The 23,335-nt window shown below is 33.4% G+C and overlaps 3 protein-coding genes across 3 annotated transcripts; 2 read left to right on the forward strand and 1 right to left on the reverse strand.

Moving 5' to 3' along the window:
* The first annotated feature begins 721 nt into the window (after positions 1 to 721).
* On the forward strand, positions 722 to 4,513 carry LOC140863428 (AP2-like ethylene-responsive transcription factor ANT). The gene is made up of 9 exons (XM_073266858.1): positions 722 to 1,361; positions 1,478 to 2,030; positions 2,323 to 2,405; positions 2,573 to 2,581; positions 2,683 to 2,771; positions 2,843 to 2,916; positions 2,994 to 3,044; positions 3,208 to 3,284; positions 3,657 to 4,513. Exons 1-9 carry the CDS (start codon positions 1,094 to 1,096, stop codon positions 4,280 to 4,282), a joined length of 1,830 nt encoding a protein of 609 aa, XP_073122959.1. The 5' UTR covers positions 722 to 1,093; the 3' UTR covers positions 4,283 to 4,513.
* Positions 4,514 to 10,610: 6,097 nt separating this feature from the next.
* LOC140864052 (transcription factor bHLH74-like) lies at positions 10,611 to 13,914 on the forward strand. The gene is made up of 8 exons (XM_073267949.1): positions 10,611 to 12,313; positions 12,403 to 12,633; positions 12,720 to 12,785; positions 12,868 to 12,936; positions 13,086 to 13,157; positions 13,250 to 13,390; positions 13,468 to 13,537; positions 13,617 to 13,914. The coding sequence occupies exons 1-8, from the start codon at positions 11,849 to 11,851 to the stop codon at positions 13,622 to 13,624; spliced, it is 1,122 nt and encodes a 373-aa protein (XP_073124050.1). The 5' UTR covers positions 10,611 to 11,848; the 3' UTR covers positions 13,625 to 13,914.
* A 3,147-nt stretch (positions 13,915 to 17,061) lies between these two features.
* LOC140860692 (probable xyloglucan glycosyltransferase 12) lies at positions 17,062 to 20,654 on the reverse strand. The gene is made up of 5 exons (XM_073263699.1): positions 19,314 to 20,654; positions 18,902 to 19,210; positions 18,359 to 18,649; positions 18,102 to 18,215; positions 17,062 to 18,000 (listed from the first exon to the last, which is right to left on the reverse strand). The coding sequence occupies exons 1-5, from the start codon at positions 20,067 to 20,069 to the stop codon at positions 17,377 to 17,379; spliced, it is 2,094 nt and encodes a 697-aa protein (XP_073119800.1). The 5' UTR covers positions 20,070 to 20,654; the 3' UTR covers positions 17,062 to 17,376.
* Positions 20,655 to 23,335: the final 2,681 nt, after the last annotated feature.

Genomic DNA, 23,335 nt, shown 5'->3' on the forward strand with positions numbered 1-23,335 from the left:
TGGATGAATGGTACAGAAAAGAAAAGGCTGTAGAGCATGAAGTGACTGAATGGGCAGGCAGATCTACAGATCCTGTCCGTCAAATCTTAGCCACTGTAATTAATTTTATAAAAAAGCAAAAATGTCCTTTTTTTACCATTTCTGAACATCCTTTCTTCCCATTGGTCCTTTAAATCTCCCACTAGATTGACCATAACAATTTACACGTTGACGTAATCTGATAATTATGGGTACTAACACGTAATTTTATTTTTTTTACAATTATTATTGAAATTTTTTTCATTATGTAATGCATAATAATAAATTTATAAATGTTTTATTGCATGCCCGTTGTACGAAAGGGTCTTGCAATATTACACTTCAAATTTACCTAGTCATTAAAGGATTGAATAAAATAATATAACGAAAAGAATAATTTAAGATTAAAAAAATAAGCATCATCGATTTTTAAATACATTTTTTTAAACCTTATGATTTTTTTTTTTTTTAAAAAAACAAGTATTTTAAGTAAGATATTATTAGCTCATCGTTATTGAGAAAGAAAATTTAACAATAGACGGAAACTAAAAAGACGACAGAAAATTGAAAGATTCGGTAATAAACGATCCAATGTTGGATTAAGACACTTGCCGAATGTTTTAAGCAAGTTTAAGAATTTAATAACCAAGATATACTCTTTTTTTTTTTTTTTTAAAGTAACGAGAATGTTTATCCTTCGTTAGAAGATACCATATTGCTTTTGGAGTATATATAAATATGTACACAGATCCCTATAGAATGCAGAGAGGAATGCTACCCGTTTCCCAGCATATGTTGCTTGCTCAACTTCATTCCTTTTGTTTAGTTTAAAGGGACCGGTTTTATTTATTTATTTTTTTCGTGGATTGGTTTAAAAATAATAGCAATTTTTGTAGCTAAATCTTGTGGGATTCTCTCTTATTTTCTCTTCGTTTCATGAAAGATTCAAGTTTTATATTTTTGGCTCAACATAAGGTTATTGAAATGATTGCTCTATGTTCACCCAATGATTGACTGGATCCTAGCTTGTCTTCAAGAACTTGAAAAAAAAATTAGCGTGCGTGTAAAGTAGAAGATGAAGCCCTTAAACAACGACAGCAATGGCAGCAATAACAACTGGTTGGGATTTTCTCTGGCACCCCACATGAGAATGGAGGCTAACAATACCACTAATGGGGTTGCGGCAGCAAGCTTCTGTCTTTCTTCTTCTCACCTCAACAATTCTGGGCTGTGTTATGGTGTAGCTGAAAACGGTGTCTTTCACTCCCCATTATCAGTAATGCCACTCAAATCTGATGGCTCTCTTTGCATTATGGAAGCTCTTTCTAGATCACAATCCGGAGGTCAGTTTCTAGATCTTCTGTCTTGTTTTCAGCTTAAATGGCTGCTGCTTTGTAGTGAATCATGGGTTTTTTTTTTTCTAGTAGCTATCTTCTTTAATTTGTGCTGTTTGCTGTAGCTATGGTGACTAATTCTTCTCCAAAACTTGAAAACTTCTTGGGAGGTGCAACGATGGCGAATCATCAATATGGCTCCACCGCCTCTCCTCATAGGGACGCTATGGTTTTAAGCCTGGACAGCGCATTTTACAATCAAGAACATTACAGACAGCAAAATCACTTCTATTCTGGCCTTAACTGCAATCCCATGTACCAAACGACTGAGGAACAGCCAAATATGTCTGAGGATGAAATTCCGTGTCTGAAAACATGGATGGATCAAAATCAAGTACTTGAGAATCAGGTCAATAACAGCAACAATAATGATTTGGTTAATGATAGAGTTGTGATGGGATGTGGGGATTTACAATCCTTGACTTTATCCATGAGTCCTGGTTCACAGTCAAGCTGTGTTACTGCTTCAAGGCACATTTCACCCGCTGAAACTAATGAGGGTGTAACCATGGAAACTAAGAAGAGAGGGCTTGAGAAAATACCTCAGAAGCAAACAGTTCACAGGAAATCTATCGATACATTTGGACAGAGAACTTCACAGTACAGAGGTGTGACAAGGTGAGTTTCTATGTTTCTTTCTTTGACCTTGCGGTATCATCATTACAGTGTTAGTAGTAGTCACTGCCTTTTTTTAATGTTAAAAAGTTTTAAAGTATCGTAATTTCTAGCGTTTCTTGAACTATTTTTTTTTATTCATTAGTTTTTGTTTCTTCCTCCCTCCATCCCCACCACCTCTATTTTCAAGATTTGGTTTGATTTCTATCGACTTTGGGTGTTATCTAGTGTAGTCCGGCCTTTTTTAAACTCGATTTGAAAATTTGTTTTTTCCATTATATGTTTATGCCCAAAGGCATAGGTGGACAGGTCGATATGAAGCTCACTTGTGGGATAACAGCTGCAAGAAAGAGGGGCAAACCAGAAAAGGAAGGCAAGGTAATTACAATGACAATAAACCAATGGCCTTTTTCACTAATTTTATTAAACTGATGAATATAAACTTCCACATTTGCTTCATTTCCAAATTCTAACCCCGTTTATTATTGGTCGGATTCCCTCTCTTTGGTCTGGCTATGCTGTTCCATCAAATTGCATAATCTCAGTTTATCTTGGTAAGAATGTCCTACTTCAAGAAACAAAATTATTGGTTTAATGTGAGAATTTTGTTTGGATATATTGAATTCATAATTTACTAATGATAATGAAACTTTAGGAGGATATGATATGGAAGATAAAGCTGCAAGGGCTTATGATCTTGCTGCTCTTAAGTATTGGGGTGCTTCAACACACATCAATTTTCCGGTATATATCAATTTGTATTTCGGTTATAGGATATCTGTGTCTCCAAAGTTATGTTATTGCTGCTGTTACAGTTGGAAAACTACCATCGTGAACTCGAGGAAATGAAAAACATGACTCGGCAAGAGTACGTTGCTCACTTAAGAAGGTGAATTCATTGATGACTTTATTAGTCTTGCTCCTTGAGTTTGGTTGCGATACGATTATATCTTGTTTCATTTTCAGGAGAAGTAGTGGATTTTCAAGAGGTGCTTCTATGTACAGAGGCGTCACGAGGTTGATTTCAATCTATTTTTTCACTTTTGTTATATGGCTCAATGAATGACAATTAGTGCATATTGAAAGTCTCAGTGTGAAGGAGAAAGATTCAGTTTTTATAATATTCGTAGTTTTGAGGATTATGTTGATGAAGGTTTAAGGGGTTTGTGTTTGCTAACAGGCATCATCAGCATGGCAGATGGCAAGCGAGGATTGGTCGAGTAGCCGGTAACAAGGATCTTTATCTAGGAACTTTCAGTAAGTTGATATTTTCACGTTTTGCTGCATTTAAAAATTTTATTTCAGTTCTTGTCCGTAAGCTTGAAATATATTTGAACTGTTGTTTGTACTGATAGATTCCGGCATTATTCAGGATCTATTGGACTCAGTTTTATGTCTTTATTTGCTTTCATGCTTCTCCTTTATCGGTGAATGCTTTTATAAGGCTGATCATACAGCAACTTTGACTCTGAGTGACTGGTTTGAGTGGGACTATAACTTTTCTTAAGGCTGTTTGTATGAGACAAAATGGTAAAGGGGATAAAATAATATCTCTCTCATGTGATTTCTTCTCTACAATTTGAGTTTTGAGTAAATAAAAATTTCGAATTTGCTCAATCTGTAATGCAGGTACTCAAGAGGAAGCTGCTGAAGCTTATGATATAGCTGCAATAAAATTCCGCGGTGCGAATGCTGTCACTAACTTTGATATATCTCGGTACGACGTGGAGAAAATCATGGCGAGCAACACATTGCCTACTGGAGAGATAGCAAGGCGAAACAAGGACAGGGAGCCTAATGTAGAGGTGCCGGCCATTGAGTACAACACGGTCGGTCCGGGGAACGTGGAATGCGCCCAAGTCAAAAGTGTAGGGAACGTCCCTGACTGGAAAATGGTTCTGCGCAATCAAGAAAATTCAACAACAGAAGCTAATAATGTGAGAACCATGAACATAGGGAACTATCAAAGTTCTCCTTTCTCGGTCGGTCTGCATGATTTGATAGGCATGGACTCGAGCCATTCGATGGTGGATGATTCGGGTACTCATGTGATTCAACACTTGTCTAATCCATCTTCTCTAGTCACGAGTCTCAGCAGCTCAAGGGAGGCCAGCCCAGACAAAAAACTAACTCCTCTAGTGTTTGCGAGTTTGGGTTCGAGCAATATGAATTCTTGGATCCCAACCGCACAGCTGAGGCCCGTGCCACTCACTATGGCTCAGCTGCCTGTTTTTGCGCCATGGGACGATGCATGATTGTAATGGTCCGGAGATGTTGTTGGAGTTTTTTGCATTGTCTTGAAATGGTGAAAAGAAAAGATGAAAATGGAATTTGGTAGCTTTTCGTGTAATGGAGACAAGGTGGAGCCAGTTATGTGTAATGTGAATTGAAGTGTTTGGAAACTTTTCCAAACTCAAAAAAAAGCTTTTTTGCTAATGGGATCGAGATTTTGCAAATTGGAGGGAATGTTTAATATGATTACAAGGGAATTTCATGATTAATTCCTGTGTGAGTGAATCTGCTTTCTCATTTATATAACATAGTTCATGTCAAGTACAAGAACCAGCTCATGTTCAGCCAATAATGCACCAAAAAGCTCATTGCTTTGACTGAAATATCCAGATTTCACCTTTCCATCTGTTCCTCAATTTACATTACACAATCATGCCCATCATCACTTATAATCACACAAGTGGAACTGTAAATGATGTTGGATAAATTTCACGTGTAGATTTTTAATTTTTGACAAAATATTATGAAATCTAAACAATTTTTTTTTCTTTTTATAAAAAAATAAAGAAATACTCCCACTGTCAAACACACACACACATATCCTAATTGGCTTTAGCAAAAGGCAAGAGACATTCCCTCCCATAATTCAAAAAGGAGTGGAAGGAGATTCTTTGATAAGAGGATTTTAGTTGGCATGCATAGCTTTTGAATTTATGGGGCATGATTAGTGATGCTTTGTCTCCTGTTTTAAGCGTCTATTAATTATACATATATGTTTGAGATATTGATTCCACTTGCTGCTATGTTGGACTTTTAAAGCAAAATTATGTGCTCTTCTGCATAATATATACCACTTGCATGATCATCAATTTATCCTATGTATTGCAACTCATCCAATACACGTGTATGTTTTATTACGTACATTTATTACCACGCTAGCTAGATAATTGTAGTACCATCATACCTTATAAAAAAGATCCCGTTTTTACCTTTTATTATTAAATATATTATCATGTAGGTCTTAACTAAAGAGCCAATTAAGTAGTTCGATGTGGACTTAATTCAGAGGATATTCATATTCTGATGAATTGACTCGAGATGGGGAAATTGCATTATGAAGCGACAAGGAGGAAATAATGCCACAAAATATGGTAAAATGACACCACAAAAAAGTACTTAATATTAGGTTTGTGCTTTCTTCATGAATAATTCTTATTAGTCGTCAATAAAAAGGTGATTCCCCATTTTAAATTCTAAGTGCAATCTCCATTACACATTTACATGCTTCAAGAATAGGCCAGCCAGATCTCAAATATTAGTCGCTTTTCATGTCACGCCCCGTGATCGGAACGTAGCATCGGCGTTGTAAACAATTTTAAATCGTAAAACAACAAGCCATGTAGTACATAAACATCCTTCAACCAGTCTTTACAAATCCAGTAATGTCTTTACAATAACCAAAACATGATAATAGCGGAAGCGAAATATAAGCGATAATAAAACTAATAAGACTGCTAGCAATTCCATAAATTTAGACTTGATCACCAACCCCAGAATGCGTTTTTCTCATCATCATCCAACCGCTCTTCAGTATCTGGGAAGGGAAGTAAGGGGGATGAGTGTTTTGGGAAACACTCAGCAAGAGGGGGCCAATCGTACATGCAAATGTCGAATATACATATATATAGGAGTTCAAAGGAAACACGTTCCAACACATGTCGCAACATAGATCAGAACAAGGCATGACTTGAAACTGAGCATCAATACATATCATGAATATCACATAAACTTAGACATAGCACTGTTATTCATCTCGTTAATCATGGCTACTGATCAGTCCCTAATTTTTACTCCTCTAAGGGGGCGAGGCCTTAAACGGTTATTATAACCCACCGCATCAGGGCCATATCATATCTATCATGTTTTCGGAATTCCTTATCCACTTCTTAAGTCGAATTCTAACAGTGCATAACAAGGAGTTTCATAGAACAAACATGTACGAATTTCAAAGAAGTATGAACCAGGCCATTTACGATTGAATTTTCACAAACACGATCATGAACGTATTTAAAACATATATAGATATAAGCCCTCTTACCGTATTCGATTTATAACAAATCGTGCAGAACTTGATGTTGATGGTAAGCCTCAAACGTGAGCAGAAAACTTCTTCCACAATAGAACAGAATGCTTTCTTTGAAACTGGAACAGAAACCTTGCTCTGCTTGAACTGCTGCTATCGAACTGGTACTGCTTCTGCTAGTCCTCGAAAGTGGCAGAAGGTTGGAACTCAAAATGTGCAGAGTTTTACTCAGTTTTTGTGTTCGAAATTGGTGTGATCTCCCTGCTAAATCTGCCACTATTTATAGGTGTAAGAAGCAGCTGAAGGGCCTCATATTCATGGCCAATAACTCATATTAACAGCCATCATTCTTCATTATTGCAGCTGTTACAATCTCTTGATTTCTAGCTGTTACACTCCTTGGCTGATACATGCAACACTAATCTGCTACTAATTGTGGCTGTTACAATTCTAGCCTATGACCAAAAAACGTGGCTTCACATTTCATGACTCTAATTCTTATCTAAAAGTCAATAATAAACAAAAATATATATATATATGGCCGTGTTCCAAAAATTGCATGTACGTTACGTTTATTTATTTCAAATAGAGAGAGGGGCTACTTATATACTCCACGTCTCTTTGATAGTTGATAGGGATGATTCGATCCTATTCCATGGGCATTATCACATCGAATAGGTGAAATTCTTTTATTGGTTCAAATCATGGGGGCCCCACATCAATTATGTGAAACCCGCATAATTTAACCAATCATGTGTTTTCACCTATCACATGGGGTAAAACCCATGGGATAAGATAAAATTTTCCAGTTGATAGACTCTAACACACACACACTGACACACACACACATAATATTATCAGTACTATACTTAGCGAACAAAACATGTGTACGTGTGTATGTATGTATGTGTGTGTGTGTATATATTCATTTACATTAATTTTTGTGATTATATATATTGCAAGCTTGGGATGTTACATGTTTTGTTAGCTAAATATATTGATGAGAAAAAATCACATTAATGTATATTAATTTTCGTGATTATATTACTGGTTCGATTTCTTATCATATTACGTTTGCTATACAAATGATTTTGATAATGTATATAGAATTCGAGTTGGATATTGTGATTTAGTGAATAATTTTGAAGAAATTTAAATTAAATGGGCGAGCTTCTTTTATTTTTTTTTTTAAAAACAAAATTTATTAAGTGGCCCCTTAGAGCATTTTTTGGGTCAAAAGGATGACATGTCAGCTGGAAATTTCCATAAAAAAAGCAAAAGGGTAGTTGGTAAATCATGTATGAAAATCACAAACATGTGATTCAAAATTCTTCAAACTTTATTATTAGTCAAGTTTCATGATTACAATTACAATTTATATGTTGCTGACAGTTGGATTAATTGAAAAATAAAAGTTATGCGTACCAATTTCTGTAAGCATGTAAGTTATAATTTTTTTAATTTTTTTTTAAGTTAGTCAAGGTTATATTAATGACTTGTCATTCATAAATTTAAAGAATACATTGCTTCCTGTTCTACATGTAATTCTTGTGAGATCGTAACTCGTTTAAGTTTTAATACGCATAAATTCAATTAAGTAACCAATTTTTAAACTGAAAGATTTCATTTTTTTAATTAAATATTTTTATAAATATATATTTATTATTTAGAACTTGAAGCTGTATATTAAATCTTATACTTATCGTAATTATATTATTCGTTTGATGTTTGGCTTAATATAATTGAAATTATAGGAAGTTTTGAATACACTTTTGATGTTTACCTCCACGCTTCAATGCGTTCCGCGTGTTTTAAAATCTTGATCTCGTGAGTTACTTTTGTTGAGATAGATTTCTTTTCTCGATCAAACTTACGAAAAACAACACTTTTTTTTATTTCAAAAAAATAATTTTGACTCTTATCTATTGATCGAGTATATCAATCTCATAGATAAATATTTGTGAGGCTGTCTCACACACTTTTATTGAGATGGATCTCCGTTCTTGATCAAACATATGAGAGGATTGTAATTCAACCACTCCAAGCATATATAAGTATTTAGATTATATGATGTGTAGAAAGAACAAAATAAATAGGTGTGAAGTGGACTGGACCTCCTCCCATTTAAAGAGTGAAAAAAACTTTCATGGATTATGCAATTTAGTAGTATATGCCGAAAGCGGTGGTCACATGCCCTAGTAAAAATAAAATAATAATTGACATCAACAAAACAATAAAATGTAATGCCCCATGAAAAGGATATGTGACATTCAAATTTCAAATAATAAGGTGAAAAATGTCCCCTCACAGGGGGACTTGTTTCCTAACATGAAACTATCCACCATTAATTTCCAAAAATGCATGGTCCCTATTCAGTCTCAGCCCAATACAACATGCACTACTACTCACTCATGTTGGCCCATCACATGATAAATCTTTATCTCCAGATAAACCAACACAAACAACAAATTTATACTTGTCTTCTTTCATCATTCAAATTTTACTACAACTTGTGTGTCTCACGAGGTAAATAGTGGTGTCTATCCAGCTCTAAATACTTATTTTATGTGTATTTTTCTTTTGAAAAACAATAAACGAAAACCCGACCCATTAATGATGGGCCAGTTTTTGCAGTGATTGTTATCAAATAGGAGGCCTGGCCCATCGTAATTAGTGAGCATTCATTTACAGAACCACCGCAGAGGGTACAGTTCGGTCCACCCATTACTTACTTAAATTCCATTTTTCCTCGCTAATTTATAATAAAATCAATTGTTTTTTTTAAATATATATAAACATAAAAATTTATATTAACCAATTTTTTCTTATTACAAGTAGGCAGGTACTTGATAAAACTAAAATTTAGCTTTTTTTTTTTGTTGAAAATTTAGCTATTTTTGGCATGAACAAAAAGTCTAAAAGTGTAGGACAATTTATTATTATTATTATTATTAAAAAAAAAAATCAAGTGTAAGGCGTTGAGTCTTTTATGTGGTGTGAATTGTGACCTGGCTGTATTATATACGTTTCAGTATTTTATTTTATTTTATTTTGTTTCATGTGTAGCGAGTAAACAATGTATCCGAGCACCCAAGACAAGTCTAAATCACGAAATCTATCTTCGGTTCTCTCCCCCTAATTTTGCGTCCCCACCTATTTCTTTATTTTATTTTATCTGTATGAATTTTTGTGAAAAATTACGTTCTCTATACGCCAAATACAGTTACCATTTTCATTTTTTTTGAAATAAATTAATTTTGCATAAATGATGTATATATTAGATATATTTTGTATGTATATATATTAATTACAAATATTTTTAATGTATATACTTATTATAAAATGACAGGGCATTCAAGAAGTTATGGTTAGCAATTAGCATTGAAATGGGGGATAAAGATATGATTTAGGAATAAATTATGTGAGATTTGAATGATATGCGATTATATACTTTCTTTGTAAAAGATTTTTATTAAGAAAGTGAAGGTATATCAAAATTAGTTGGCTACTTTATAATATTAAAATTATTACAAATAAAGTGTATAGTATTCGAATAAACACTATAATCGTTTCATCATTTTAATTTAAATAAATATATTGATTGATACATTAATATTTAGTGGCCACATGATGAAAATGTTCCTGGACGATGCATGTCCGGGCCTGCCTGCCTCCCATAGTAGGCCGAGAATGGTAACAATATGGGCTTCCAATTGCCTCTGAGGTTGAGTCCAATTTCTCGTAGGGCCAAATTATAGCCCAGTAGATTGTTAAATCCGTAATGGATCAGATGAAATACGAGACAGATTGAACACGAGACAATATTATATAAGCTAAACAGGAGAATGAAACTTGTCATTTATCAAATATATTTTAGATCCAAAATATTAATTAACCGCAACAAATTAACGTTGTCATGGTTTCAAGATAAATGCAAAATAGTTGCGATAAAAATAAAAACTTTAAAAATTGGTTATGATTTTTTTTTTTTGGTCGTAGTTGCAACATTAATTGATTAGTCCATGGAATTGTTGAAATTTTGTTCCAACACCTCATTGAAGGGGCTCATTCTATGTTGCATCGGGTGAAATACCGTTCATTGACCCGGGTCCCACACACCACACAATTTGTGTGTGGGGTCCGGCCCCTGGACGTGGGCCCGGGCCAATGAATGGCCCGGGTGAAATCATATAAGCACCCCATTGAAGGTTGTCTAAAGAATTGTTAGGTTGGTTGGCACTTTGGAGATTTGAGTGTGCAACAGCAAGGATAAGCCTGTAAGAATAGTTGGCAAATTTGTCAGAGGGAAAAAAAAAAAAAAGTAAAGGAAGGACAAGAAAAGAGATGTCAAGTAAGCTTGTTATTCAAGTGAAGAACCTTATTTTATGACGATGTTAGATGATATATTAGATTAATGAGTACGGGGGATTAGATTCTTAAATTATTTAATCTGCGAGAGTAGTTGGCACACTGGTCAGCTTTTGTTTTAAAATCATCATTCTGTTACATTTGTTTACTGGGTGGTAAAAGACAAGCCTTTGTTTTCATTATCTTTTTATTTGTATACTTTGATATATATATATGCTGTCCTCTTTGTGATATTATTTGTTAGGCCCGTGCAATTTGCTTTTTTTCTTTTTTTGGGTGGAATTTAAGCAAGATTGATGCTCCGAGTGGCTAGCTGTATACCTTTGAAACCCTGCTCATATTCTGTTTGTTTATAGTTAGTTCAACCAGAATTTGATCCCTCTTTATCGATTTTAGCCACCCACAGTGAGAATATCTCAAAAGGGTCCCTGCAATTTTGCTTTTCTTCGATTCTAGCCCACTCGTAGGATGGTTGAGTTCTTAGTCAAAGTTTCTGGTTAAGCAGATTAAAAAGAGTTCCCCTTTTTTGTTAAGAGTTGGGGCCCTTTTTAGTGGTAACAAGCTAATTTCATATTTGGTGAAGAGATTTGCTGTCGATTAGATTAAATTTTGGGTTAAGCATTCAGCAGATTTGTTCTTTGTTGATGCGTTATAATTTATCTAAATCTAATCAAAAGAGTGAATAAGGAATCTGTTATCATAGTCTGATGAGCTGTTGCTAGCCAATAGGCCCAATATCTTTAATATCTCCATTGCCTACTTTAAGCTATGAAAGGTTCATACTTTCTTGTCTTGGGAGAATTACTTTTTCCACATTAGAGTAGAATTGATGCCAGGATTCAACAAAAGATGACTTGGATAGCTGTGTAGATATTGTGCCTAGTACTAAGATTTTTTATTTATATATTTTTAATCTTTTTCTCTGTGACTTCAGGATGCTGAAATTAGGGGTTTCTTTTGTTTGCTTTAACTTACCTCTCAGTACTATAAAGCTGACATTTTTATTTGTTCCTTGTTAAGTCCCGCAAGATTTTACCAGCTGTTTTTGGTCAAAATCAACCCACTTTAACTTTTGTTGAATTCCTTCCGAAAAAAGAAGATTTAGGGTTCCAAGTTCTTGGGTTTTTGTTTCTTGATCATGAGTTCCGAGGAAAATATGGATAGGGGGATGGCAATGGCTTCAGGTGAAGTAGACCCTTATTATGGATCTAACTGGGATTCGATTATGTCGATAAATCAAGGGAATCTTGGAAATTCGTCATATTTTGCTCAAAATGAGTTTAATGATTCACATTACTCAGCTGTGCTAGAAAATCAGATTCTGGCAAGATCATCCCACCTGGTTCATTTCCCATCTGATCCTAATCTGGTTGATTTGGTGCCAAAGGCTCCCAGCTTTGGAAGTGGATGCTTTTCACAAATGGACAATTCGTTTGGCAACATTCACTCGAGTTTTGCTCAAAATAATGGAGTTATTACTCAGAGAGCTTCAAGAAATGGTGCAATTTCTCTGGATCACTGCCAAACTTCGGAACATAGGGCATTAGGAGATTCCTTTAACGGGAAGAGGAAAAGAAAAGTATCTTTTGGAGCATTAATTAAGGTAATTGATCCAACAAAATTTTCCTTTAAATGTCTAATGTACCATGTCCAGAGTTGATCTAACACCATCTTTGCCTATTGCCATTACAGAATGCTGAAGAACAACATGGTAAGGATCCCTCTGAGGATCTTGAATCACCCGGAGAACATGACGAAATGAATCAAAAGATCGATCCAAATTGTTCCACAAATTCACGGGGTAAGCAAGATGTTGATCAAACTAAGAATAATGATGTTGGTGCTGAACCTTCTAAAGAAAATTACCTTCATATGAGAGCTAAAAGGGGACAGGCCACGAGTAGTCACAGTCTTGCAGAAAGGGTAATTTTTCGATTAGTTAGTAGAATTGTTAGGAAAATTTCTGCCAAAACTGTGAAATGAAGTTTGCAAGATAATATGGTCTACAGGTTAGAAGGGAGAGGATTAGTGAGAGGATGAAATTGCTGCAAGAACTGGTTCCGGGATGCAACAAGGTAGCCGGCTTGTTTGGTTTAACTTTTGGTTAAATCTATTTTGCTCAACTTTATATTGAAGTTTGTTGATTTGAAATTCAAGATTACTGGGAAAGCAGTGATGCTTGATGAGATCATCAACTATGTGCAATCACTCCAGCATCAGGTTGAGGTATGTCGTCTGAAAGCTGTACGAATATTTGGAAAATATAGATGTTTTTTATTCCTTCTCCCCAAAATAGATACAGACTATAGTTTGATTTGTTTTGTCAATTTATATTTTTAGTATAGCATGAAGATGAGTAAGCTTTGTGGTTGCAGTTTTTGTCGATGAAGTTAGCGACTGTAAATCCAGAACTGAATGTGGATATAGACCAGATCTTATCAAAAAATGTGAGATATAATATAAGAGATTCAACTAGCATTTAGTAATATTCTTGTAAACAGAGCCTTTGTAACCATTTGCGTTCATTCATTCGTATTAGATACTTAACTCGCAAGGTGGCAATGCAAACGCAAATGGAATCAACCCCGGACTGAGCCCATCTCATGCTCTTCGAGGATTTTCACATGGCACCTTCAATGGACTCCCGGGCACCGTTCAGCCGTTCTACCCCTTACCAGCCGTAAACACAAGATCCATCAGCTTATTTTGTATTAAAGTGTCTTCAAAGGACTGATAAGATGTTTGTGTCTCATGCAGACTCTATTCGACAATGAACTCCGAAGTATCCTTCAAATGGGATCCGGTTCCAATCCACCAGGGCAGAAAGGTACTCACCTCAAACAGAGCTGTTTTAGTAATCTTTGTTCAACTTCATTGTCTCATTAACATGATATCGTCCTTTTCAGAGATGTAAACGACGATGGAGCTGTTGAATTTGTCAAAAGTTGGGAATCGATGGTTTTGTTTCTAACAACATGTAGCCTGTACTGATTGGAATTTTTTTTTTTGGTTCTTTTCTCTAAGAAAATGGTGAGATATGGATAAACTTATTTTGTTATTGTGGTGTTGATAGGTTATGAGTCCTAACTCTTTGTTCTTCGAATTTTAGCAGAAGAAAATGACTGTTTAGATTCACGAAACCTTATTGTAAATGCGGATTGGATTGGGAATAGTGAAAGATGATTGATTTTGTTGTTGTATTTAGCTTTTTTACTTTGAGAGATGATGATCATATGGCTTTCGTCTCGTGTAAAAAATAAAATACATGCTCTATTAAATTAGGAAAGTATACCAATTTTTTTAAAAAAATTTTTTCTTTTCAACCTATAATTATTTTTCTTAATTGTTTTTCTTGTTCAAAATTTTTTTTAATGAAAATATTATTATTATGTATTTATTACTTACTTATAAAATTAATTTTACTTAGTTCAACAAAATAATTATACTATAAAATTTTAAAAAATAATTATGAAAATATAATTATTTATCGAGTTCAACAAAAATATTAATTAATTATTTTTTTAGTAAATATATTTTAAATTTTTTAAAATTAAATTTTCAAATTTAATTCATATATAAGCGATATTTTTTTATTATGTATATAAATTAAAATATATTTATTATTATCATGTATATTAATTATTTTTTTGTTAAATAAACAACAAATAAAAAATCAAATCATGTAGGTTTGGGTTGATCGAGTTAGTCGAGTTCGGGTTGGTCGCTTTTGGATTTATTCGGATGTGGGTTGAGAAATTTTTTTACTTATTTATAGAATTAAGAAATATTGAATGTATTTTTATATATTATATGTTTGAAAAAAAAAACTATTGTATATTGTATCATAGATTTTCAACATGTAATAATTAATTTGTAAATTATTTATTTTTGAAAAAAAAATATATATTTACTGTAGTAAGTATATTTTAAATTTTATACAATTAAATTTTCAAATTTAAATTTTATATAATTATATTTTTATATTTTATTAAATTATATATAATTATATTAGTGAGATTTGTTATTATGTATTTAAATCAAAATATATTGATTATTATTACGTGTATTTAATTATTTTGTTATAAAAATTCGGGTCCAACTCGAACCCAAAAACCTCAACCTTAATAACTAGAGTCGAGTTCAATTTTGATATCCCTAAAACTGCACAATAAATAATAAAATAAAAAATAATATTTTTATTAAAAGTTTTTTTGAACAAGACAAAGAATTAGGTGTAACCTCCATGTAACACTCTTTGATTTCTAGCTCAATTTCTCACGACTCAGTAATTTACAGGATATTCTTTTTTCTCATCCAATAAATTACTCAAAATGGTAGTGTAATAGGATGGATATTGGACATATAAATGTTTTCCATGGGGCATCCCAGCCTGTTGTAGTGTTGGGCCTTCACAACATTTAATTCTATCTGCAACTTTTGTTTTTGTTTTGTTTTTCTCTCTTTCCTTAATTAATGGTTTTGTTTGATTGATACTATTAGACCGATACATAGATTAATCATGGTTACTAGTATTTTCTTGAAATCCGTGTTTTTTAAGGGGGAAAAAAGATAAAAGATAAATTTTAAAATTAAAAAACACAAAACATATAGTGTTTCGTAAATAAATAGTCATTAAAACATTACAAATACTTTAATTTTATTTGTGAGTGACATTTTCGTAAATAAAAATATATTAAATGTCATAGAGTTAATGTCATTTTGATAAATAAGATAACGTCTAATGACTAAAAAAAGATAAGGTCATACAAAGTGACTAATTTGCCTAATAATTTTGATTTTTGATTTTGTTGTAAATTAAATTTGGATATAATTACCTGTAGAATTTTATCTCAAACTTCATCAATTAATTAAAAATTAGTTAATTAAAATATTTATATTATTGTAATATAGTAAGATATACATCGTTAATGCGACTGAGTACCGTATTACCTCCGTTCAGGTCCCTTGCAAAGTTCCCTTTTTGGGGTAACTTTGAGCAAAAACCCCACGTTAAAAAAGAAAAATAAAAATCCCGAAAGAAGCAGGAAGTAATTAGATGCTATCATGGTAAATTATCATTCAAAATACATCAATTACGTCAAATCAAATAATCAATTATTACTTCAATAATATCTTTATCATATGAACACGAAACAAAACAACTTAAAAAGTTGTATGACTTTTTTATTTCAAATATTTAATTTCCATATCAATAAAAATTCGAAATATATTACTGTGACCTGAGTCAAAATAACATTTTTAGTTTAAAATCCTAATAAGACACCAATTAATAAATATTTGGTGAAAAATACAATACATTCCAAAAACATTATATTTTCAAAAAGTGTTGGTTTTTTGTGAGACGATCTTTATCCGTGATACGTGTCAAGCCCACTTATATTTACAACAAAGAGTTATATTTTTAACACAAAAAATAACACAATATCATAAATGACCCACTTACAAAATTCATCTCACAAAATACTCTCGTGAGATAGAGTCTCACGAGAGTTTTTGAAAATATCTCACGAGAGTTCTTGTATTTTCAAAAATCAGAAGTCTAATTTGGTTGTAAAATCATACCACTTTCTATGGATGATCTTCGGCGAAGCATCGTGGGCTTTTTGTTGGGTTGTTTGGTAATGCATAAATACAATCATTATAAAAATGGAATTACGTTGGCCCCATTTGTTTGGTATGGGTGACATGTGTGGGCATGTTGCTTGTTCCGGACAAATTTTAAATAAAATAAAATAAAATGTCCCATGTTTCATAGCATAAAGTCCGATCCATTATTATAAAATAATATTAATAATGGTGCGACCATAACACAAGTTGAGCCACCCCACCACTCAACTAAATTGTAAACCTTCTCTACATTGATTTTATCCATTTTTCGTATTACATACACAATACGTGTTTCTATTATGTAAATTGATATTAATATAGGCGCCGTAATGAAAAGAAATGTCAATTCTCGTGTGTGTCTAAATTTGTTGAACGAAGAATTTAATGATCATACCCACAAAAAAAGACAAGGAAGCTAGCTATAGCCGTTCACTCACTCTTGTCTTGAATTGATGTACCAAAACAAAGATTAATGCCGCCAACAGAATACATATTGTAAACCATACAAATCCAGCTAAGAGTGAGTGATACGCCATTGTCATTGATAATGTTAAAGTAGTCATAAAGGATACAAAAAAATTTGGGAGTGTATTATATGAATTCATTCTCTTGTTAAATCATCAAGAAATTGTCTCCATTACAAAATAATTGATTTCTCGTTCGATAATATAAAATACTTGTATCGGTATTAGGTGGATACCACGTGAAGTCTACCTACTCTAATTACAACGAATAATTTCCGTTCATTGATTTTTAACCATTACTTCGTACAAAAAGAATATATACCCAGGGGAATTTAAAAAAAAACAAAAGAATTCCATAAAATAAATGAAATTACAAAAAAGGAAGAAGAAGGGAAAAGTAATTTTATTTACTAAACCAATATCCACCCTTTTCCCTTTTGATTCGAAGAGTAGCCATCTTGAACTTCTCATGCATCATCTTGGATCTGGAGTAAAGCATCATCTTGGATCTGCTGGAGCTTTTATTTACAAGAAAACACGGGGCAAGTCAATCTTGAACTTCTCGTGCATCATCTTATACCTGCTCGCCTATCAAGTCTAGGCCGACGAGCAAGAACGACACGCCTTGGAATAGCAGGAAGTAAAAATGGATCCCTTGAGCAGACATCAAACTTCTTACTGAAGCTGTTAACAAAAGAAAAGCCAAGGCCAACTCCTTGGTATATATCCTATTATGCTTCTTTTTCCTACTGTCCCTCTCTTCTTGCTGCTGCATTTCCACCCTCATTTCATCTAAATTCGGCTCTGAGTTACCCCTTTGAGGCATCGGCTGTCTATCAATCAATGATACCAGATCCCCCTCAGATGAACGGCCAGATTTTTTCGTCACCACCCATTCATATGCAGATCCAAGTTGGAAGAGGCCGGAGATCATGGCATTGAACTTGGTCACCGACATTGTGTTCTCGAACAACAAGTATGGGACAATAAAGGGGAATGATTTGGGTGCCGGAAGAATGTTAAGAAACGACATTGCTGCTGGAATGTAACATACAACCCATGATGGAAGGGTAGCCTCCGGGACGAACATGGTCATGGGAAGAATGATGCAGAAAAGGGTGAAAGAGTAAAATGGGAGTACGAGTTTTCTTAGCAAGAAGAAGAGAAAGATGATGTTGGCTTTCTTCCAAATGCTTATCTGCACATACCAAATTCAGAAAGAATACCGAATCAGCATCAATAGTTCACGATATATGTTTTGGCCTTTAACAAAAATAATCAAAAAGATTCTGCACAAACCTTTGAACGGAGTATGGCTGGCAAACAGAGACGGAACAATTGCATCGGCCCTGAATGCCATCTGTGCTGCTGCTTCCGATATGCTTCATAAGATTCGGGCAACTCACACTGGCACTGAAAGTTTCGATAAATCAACATTAGTTATCCCGGTTCGCAAACAGTTTAAATAGATTGATTGATTAAATCAAGAATTTCATGACCTATTAGATTGCTCAAAGAGAAACTTAAACTACCAAGGATCAAAAAGCCAAATATACCTCAACATCATTGAGGAAAATGAATTTCCAACCATGAAGATGGGCTCGAACTGCAATGTCCATATCCTCGACAGTGGTTCTCTCCAACCAACCGCCGGATTCTTCCAACGCCTTTATCCTCCACACCCCAGCAGTCCCATTAAACCCGAAAAAGTTGAGAAAAACTCCATTAACCTGCTGCTCCACTTCGAAATGGAATGCTAAATTAATGAGCTGCAACCTTGTTAGAAGATTTTCGTCCTTGTTCACAAAGGACCACCTTGCCTGAACCAATCCTAGTTCCTCATTATCCTGAAATCCAAATTGTAACCACTTCTTTATTTTGGCTTAGCTACAATTAACACAACACTTTTATCTCCATAGTTTTTATGCATATATTGTCCCAAATTGTAATCAATACTGATCGAAATTAATGCCACATTAATGAAATTTTGGATGATAAAACATGTTCTGACACGATGAACAAGGGAAGTTCAAGATAACAAATGCAGTTAATGCGGCAATTTCCGAGCAATTACGCGAACTTGTGAGTAGTAAAAATACCTTAAAATGAGGTATAGTTCTTTTAAGAAAATCCGGGAAAGGCTGAAAATCAGCATCAAATATGGTGACGAATTCGTAATCTTTAACATAGCTGCAACCCATGGCAGATTTAAGATTGCCAGCCTTGTATCCATCCCTAATAACTCTATGCCTGTATATGATGTTGGCACCACTCTGCTGCCATTTAAGTACTTCTTCTTTGATCAACAACTGGGTTGTAGGATCATCGGAATCATCCAAGATTTGAATCAGCATTCTCCCTTTAGGCCAGTCCAAACTGCACACGGCAGCAATAGATTGCTGATAAACCTATCACAATGCAAAATCCAACAATATCCAGTAACTAACCAATCAAGAAATGAGGAATTCGACTAATAATTTATCCTGTTTTGCTTTAAAATCGGTACGTCACCTCTTTTTCATTGCACATTGGTATCTGAACCAAAACCATGGGGAAATAGCCACCCCCATCACCAGACTCTAGATCGACAAGTTCTTGTTTGGCTACGGGTTTGAGATTCTTGAATTTGATCCAGAAGCAACCCAAACACAGGATTAGCCTATCCACGCTTTGGACTAGGAAGAGAATTATGCAGACATTGATCAAGAACTGAAGCGGTGGAGCAAGATACTCGACTCTGATCAGAACCCACCTCGAATAAAGAAAATCAAACACGCCCTTTACGGTCGAAAGATTTGTTAGCGTGTAAAGATACTGCAATTGGAGATCTGGAGCTCCAAAATGCCACCCTTTGAAATAAGCAGATATTTCAAAGCCGAGTAGGACTAAAGAAAGACAAAGGAAAACTTTAATGCAGGTAAAAAATTTTGACTTGACGGCAGGGCTTTCTGCCTCCGACGTGTCGGTGAAGTCGGTCCTTCCATCGGAGATACGGCGGCGGACGATGGCGGCGAGGGAGAAAAATGCAGCGGCGATGGAGGTGAGACAGCCGGCGGCCTTGTGGGCTTTGAGGAGGAGAACCCAAGTGAGCTGCTTGGCGTTCTTGTTACGGGCGCCCTTCGGAATTGCGCCGGTTGGGTACATGAAATCTTCTTCCGAGGGGGATTCTAGCTCCACCATTGACCAATTATTTGGGTTCTCCATCTTCACAACTACAGGGGTCCCCCTGTGAGTTTCCTTTGCCCACCAATACAAGGATGGGGCCATTATATACAAACAAGTTCTTTTTCAAAACCCAGAAGAGGTAATGAGCCAAAATGACCAAAAAAAGCGGAATCGGTGAGTCTTCTTCAAGCTAAATGGTGATAATCCAGGCGGGGAATAGCTCAAGAAACACTTAAAGATAGAATCTTGAATGACTTCCAAGCTATTTGAAGATCGTTAACTAGGAAAATGCAGAAGAAACACCAAAAGTTAACGACACAGGAGCCTTTGTTAAATGGTTTCTGAGATATACAAACACTGAATTACCAAAAGAAAGTCCAGTAAAACAGGGGGGGAAGAGGTGCGGGAATAGAGACAGTGAATGCTACAAAAACTTCATTCTGGATGAAATTAAGATATAGAATAATGGAGGAGGTGAAGAGAAGCAACAATGGACGCGTGTTAAGGTAAGAAGCAATATTGGAATCACAGAGAGCATACAGCACAAATGCAATACCATACAATATATAATATTCATATATATTCTGAGAGATGAAGAAGAAAGAAAAAGAAAAGGGGAGGCTAATACTGATATGAACTCATTTTTCATTATTGCGATTCATTTACAGCTTGCAAGTGAGAATAATAATAATTCCGGAAAAAAGAAATAACAAAATTTTGAAAAATATGTTAGTTTGAACAAATATTATTATGTATTGCTAAACAGATTACCGAGTTGCCAGGTTGGTTCTTTTCTAGCTTTTGTATCTACTTGTGAAAAGTAAGAGTGGTGGAAATTGGAATGAAGAAAAAGGGTAACAGCTCAACACGTATTTGATTTTCAATCTACTTTGGAAAATCAAAACTAAAAACTAATTATTATCAATCATAACCATATTCTACAGAAATCAGAATCACAACTTTCAAAAGAAAAAGGATATTTCATTTTCCACGAAGCAAACCAAAGTAATAATAATTTTTTCCCATTTTCATTTTATGGAAAACAATACATGGCCGACGAAAACTATAAAATATTAATACCAATGACAAAAAATATAAAATAAAAAAGAGAAGTAGTACTAAAAAGACCAATCGATGGGATAGGAAGAATAGGAAACGAGATTCATTATTTACAAATTATAATTTAATTAATATGCCTACAATAATTTTTTAGTACCATTATTTTCCCTTCTACCTACTATTGTTGTTTTTGGATTCAAAACAAATTAACTATTATTATTACTATATGATATTAAATTAAAATAATATTAATGAATATAACGCATGATTGATTGAAGTATAAGAGGTAAGCGACGATTAATTAGGGGTGATGAAAATAAATGCGGGCATATTATTAAAATAAGTGGATTCGACTCAATCAAGGCGTCTTTTAAGATACATATATATATATATATTTGGAATTCATGAATCCGCTGTAACCCTTTTCTACTCGCAAAAAGTTTTGGAATTTGTGAAAATCATGCGACTTTTGGAGTTTAATCAACAAAAATAGAAACTTGAAAAATAAGTTATAAGCTTATGAAAATATAGTTATTCTATTTGATTGGATGAGATTAGCGTCAAGTTATTACATCATACCCCTCTTAAAATTGAGGTCAAACAAAAAGGTTTAGTTAAATATTTCTTCATTCTATTTTTTTAATATGTATTTTCTATTTTTTATTTATTTTTTATTTTCTACAAGAGAGACGGATGAAATTTACCAATGTTCGAATATAACAGCTGAAGTTTAAAGATTATTTTATTTGGAACGGTTTCTTTATTTGTTTCCTTTTTCAATAATACTATTGATTCGAAGCACGCGTTGCGTGTTTTTTTTAATAAATTTAATGAATAGGGGTAAAATGAAGAATAAAATTGTTGTCATCTTGATACATCAAAAGTAGTTATTAAAGGGTGCCCAAGTTTTATATAATAGTATAGTATAGATAACATATATTTTTTTAATTTTTTATGAGATAGTACTTCTATAAATTTTCTAAGCAAAATTCGAAAAGCAGAAGCTAAAAATTTTAATTGTACGCGGTAGGACTAATTAAGTTTTGCAATAGTTAAAGAACTTTTAATCCTTTACACTCTATGTACACACAGGTATACATAATCGTTTGGTAGAGTTATTATTAATCTATATATAACTTATTTTATTTTATTCAAAGTTCTTCTCGTCATATTATTTATTCATTTATTAATTATTTATTTTATATAAATCAAATAATTAATTATTTATCTTATATTAATCAAATCATTGAATTTAAATTATTACATTACCCTTATAAATAATATTATTCATATTTTATTTATTGTTAAAATGACAAAATGATAATTTTATACTTTTATATAAAATTCAATCAATCAAATCAATAAACTATAATTTATCAATCAAATCAAATACTATATTCACTATTATTTTTTATTTATTTTTTATTATATTACATTATTTATCTATATATTATTTATTTTATAACTCAAATCATTACCAAACGGAGAATTTAGGTATTACACATAAAATCATTTACGTTCGCCGATTATTTAATGAGAAGGGCAGTAGTAGAAACTAGAAAATAATAGTTGGATTACCATTTATGTATTCCAATAGATATACACACCATTTATTTACTTCAAACCAAAAGAAAGATTCACTTTAGGAAACGAATTTGCATAATCCAATCCAAAATTGTTTGCATTATTGCAAATAATAATTTGATGAGGATGTTAAGTGAGTTGCGAATCCATACAAACCTACTTAATATAACTAAATAATGATTAGATCTGTCCAGTTAAACCATGGTGTCATGTCAAGTAAAGTGTATTGGGTTGAGAAATCTGCGTGAGTGACAATTGGAAAGTGAGGCAGAGGTAGAAGTAAAATGAAAAGATTTTCATCGAAGAAAAATTGAAGCGTGAAAAAAAATAGTAGTGTTTGATATTATTTTTAATAATTATTTTTGAAATTTTCTTTCATAGAAAATTTTGTAAAAAAAAATTCAAAAGTGATAATGAGAAATAATCTCGAACACCGTCACCGAGAGAATGACAAAACTAGGAGAATGACAAAACTAATAAACTACGGCCCAAAAAAAAATGGAGAAGACGAGCGGTGGTTTGACAATTCTATCCCCTTTGTTTTGTTTTTGGTGCAGAAATTTATGTATGTGTGTGGAAATCTTGGAAAGCTTTTCTTGTTCAAGATTCGGCACTCTAGTCTTAGATTATAATATTTTACTTTATATGAATATACAATGTAATATTTTATTTTATATTAATATACATATACAAACACAATAAAAGCATGTTTTAATTTTTTTTTT

Source organism: Henckelia pumila, chromosome 4 (genome assembly GCF_033568475.1).
Source record: "Henckelia pumila isolate YLH828 chromosome 4, ASM3356847v2, whole genome shotgun sequence".
NCBI lineage: Eukaryota > Viridiplantae > Streptophyta > Magnoliopsida > Lamiales > Gesneriaceae > Henckelia > Henckelia pumila.

What these genes read in the sequence shown, in the direction of transcription:
- LOC140864052 (XM_073267949.1), top strand. Translation starts at nt 11,849, where the DNA reads ATGAGTTCCGAGGAAAATATGGATAGGGGGATGGCAATGGCTTCAGGT. An exon ending in GTCACAGTCTTGCAGAAAGG is followed by an intron (nt 12,634 to 12,719) that starts GTAATTTTTCGA and finishes TATGGTCTACAG; the next exon opens with GTTAGAAGGGAGAGGATTAG. An exon ending in TGGTTCCGGGATGCAACAAG is followed by an intron (nt 12,786 to 12,867) that starts GTAGCCGGCTTG and finishes TTGAAATTCAAG; the next exon opens with ATTACTGGGAAAGCAGTGAT.
- LOC140860692 (XM_073263699.1), bottom strand. Translation starts at nt 20,069, where the DNA reads ATGGCCCCATCCTTGTATTGGTGGGCAAAGGAAACTCACAGGGGGACC. An exon ending in GAACTATACCTCATTTTAAG is followed by an intron (nt 18,650 to 18,901) that starts GTATTTTTACTA and finishes TTTGGATTTCAG; the next exon opens with GATAATGAGGAACTAGGATT. An exon ending in TTTTCCTCAATGATGTTGAG is followed by an intron (nt 18,216 to 18,358) that starts GTATATTTGGCT and finishes CGAAACTTTCAG; the next exon opens with TGCCAGTGTGAGTTGCCCGA.
- LOC140863428 (XM_073266858.1), top strand. Translation starts at nt 1,094, where the DNA reads ATGAAGCCCTTAAACAACGACAGCAATGGCAGCAATAACAACTGGTTG. An exon ending in CAGTACAGAGGTGTGACAAG is followed by an intron (nt 2,031 to 2,322) that starts GTGAGTTTCTAT and finishes TTATGCCCAAAG; the next exon opens with GCATAGGTGGACAGGTCGAT. An exon ending in TACGTTGCTCACTTAAGAAG is followed by an intron (nt 2,917 to 2,993) that starts GTGAATTCATTG and finishes TTTCATTTTCAG; the next exon opens with GAGAAGTAGTGGATTTTCAA.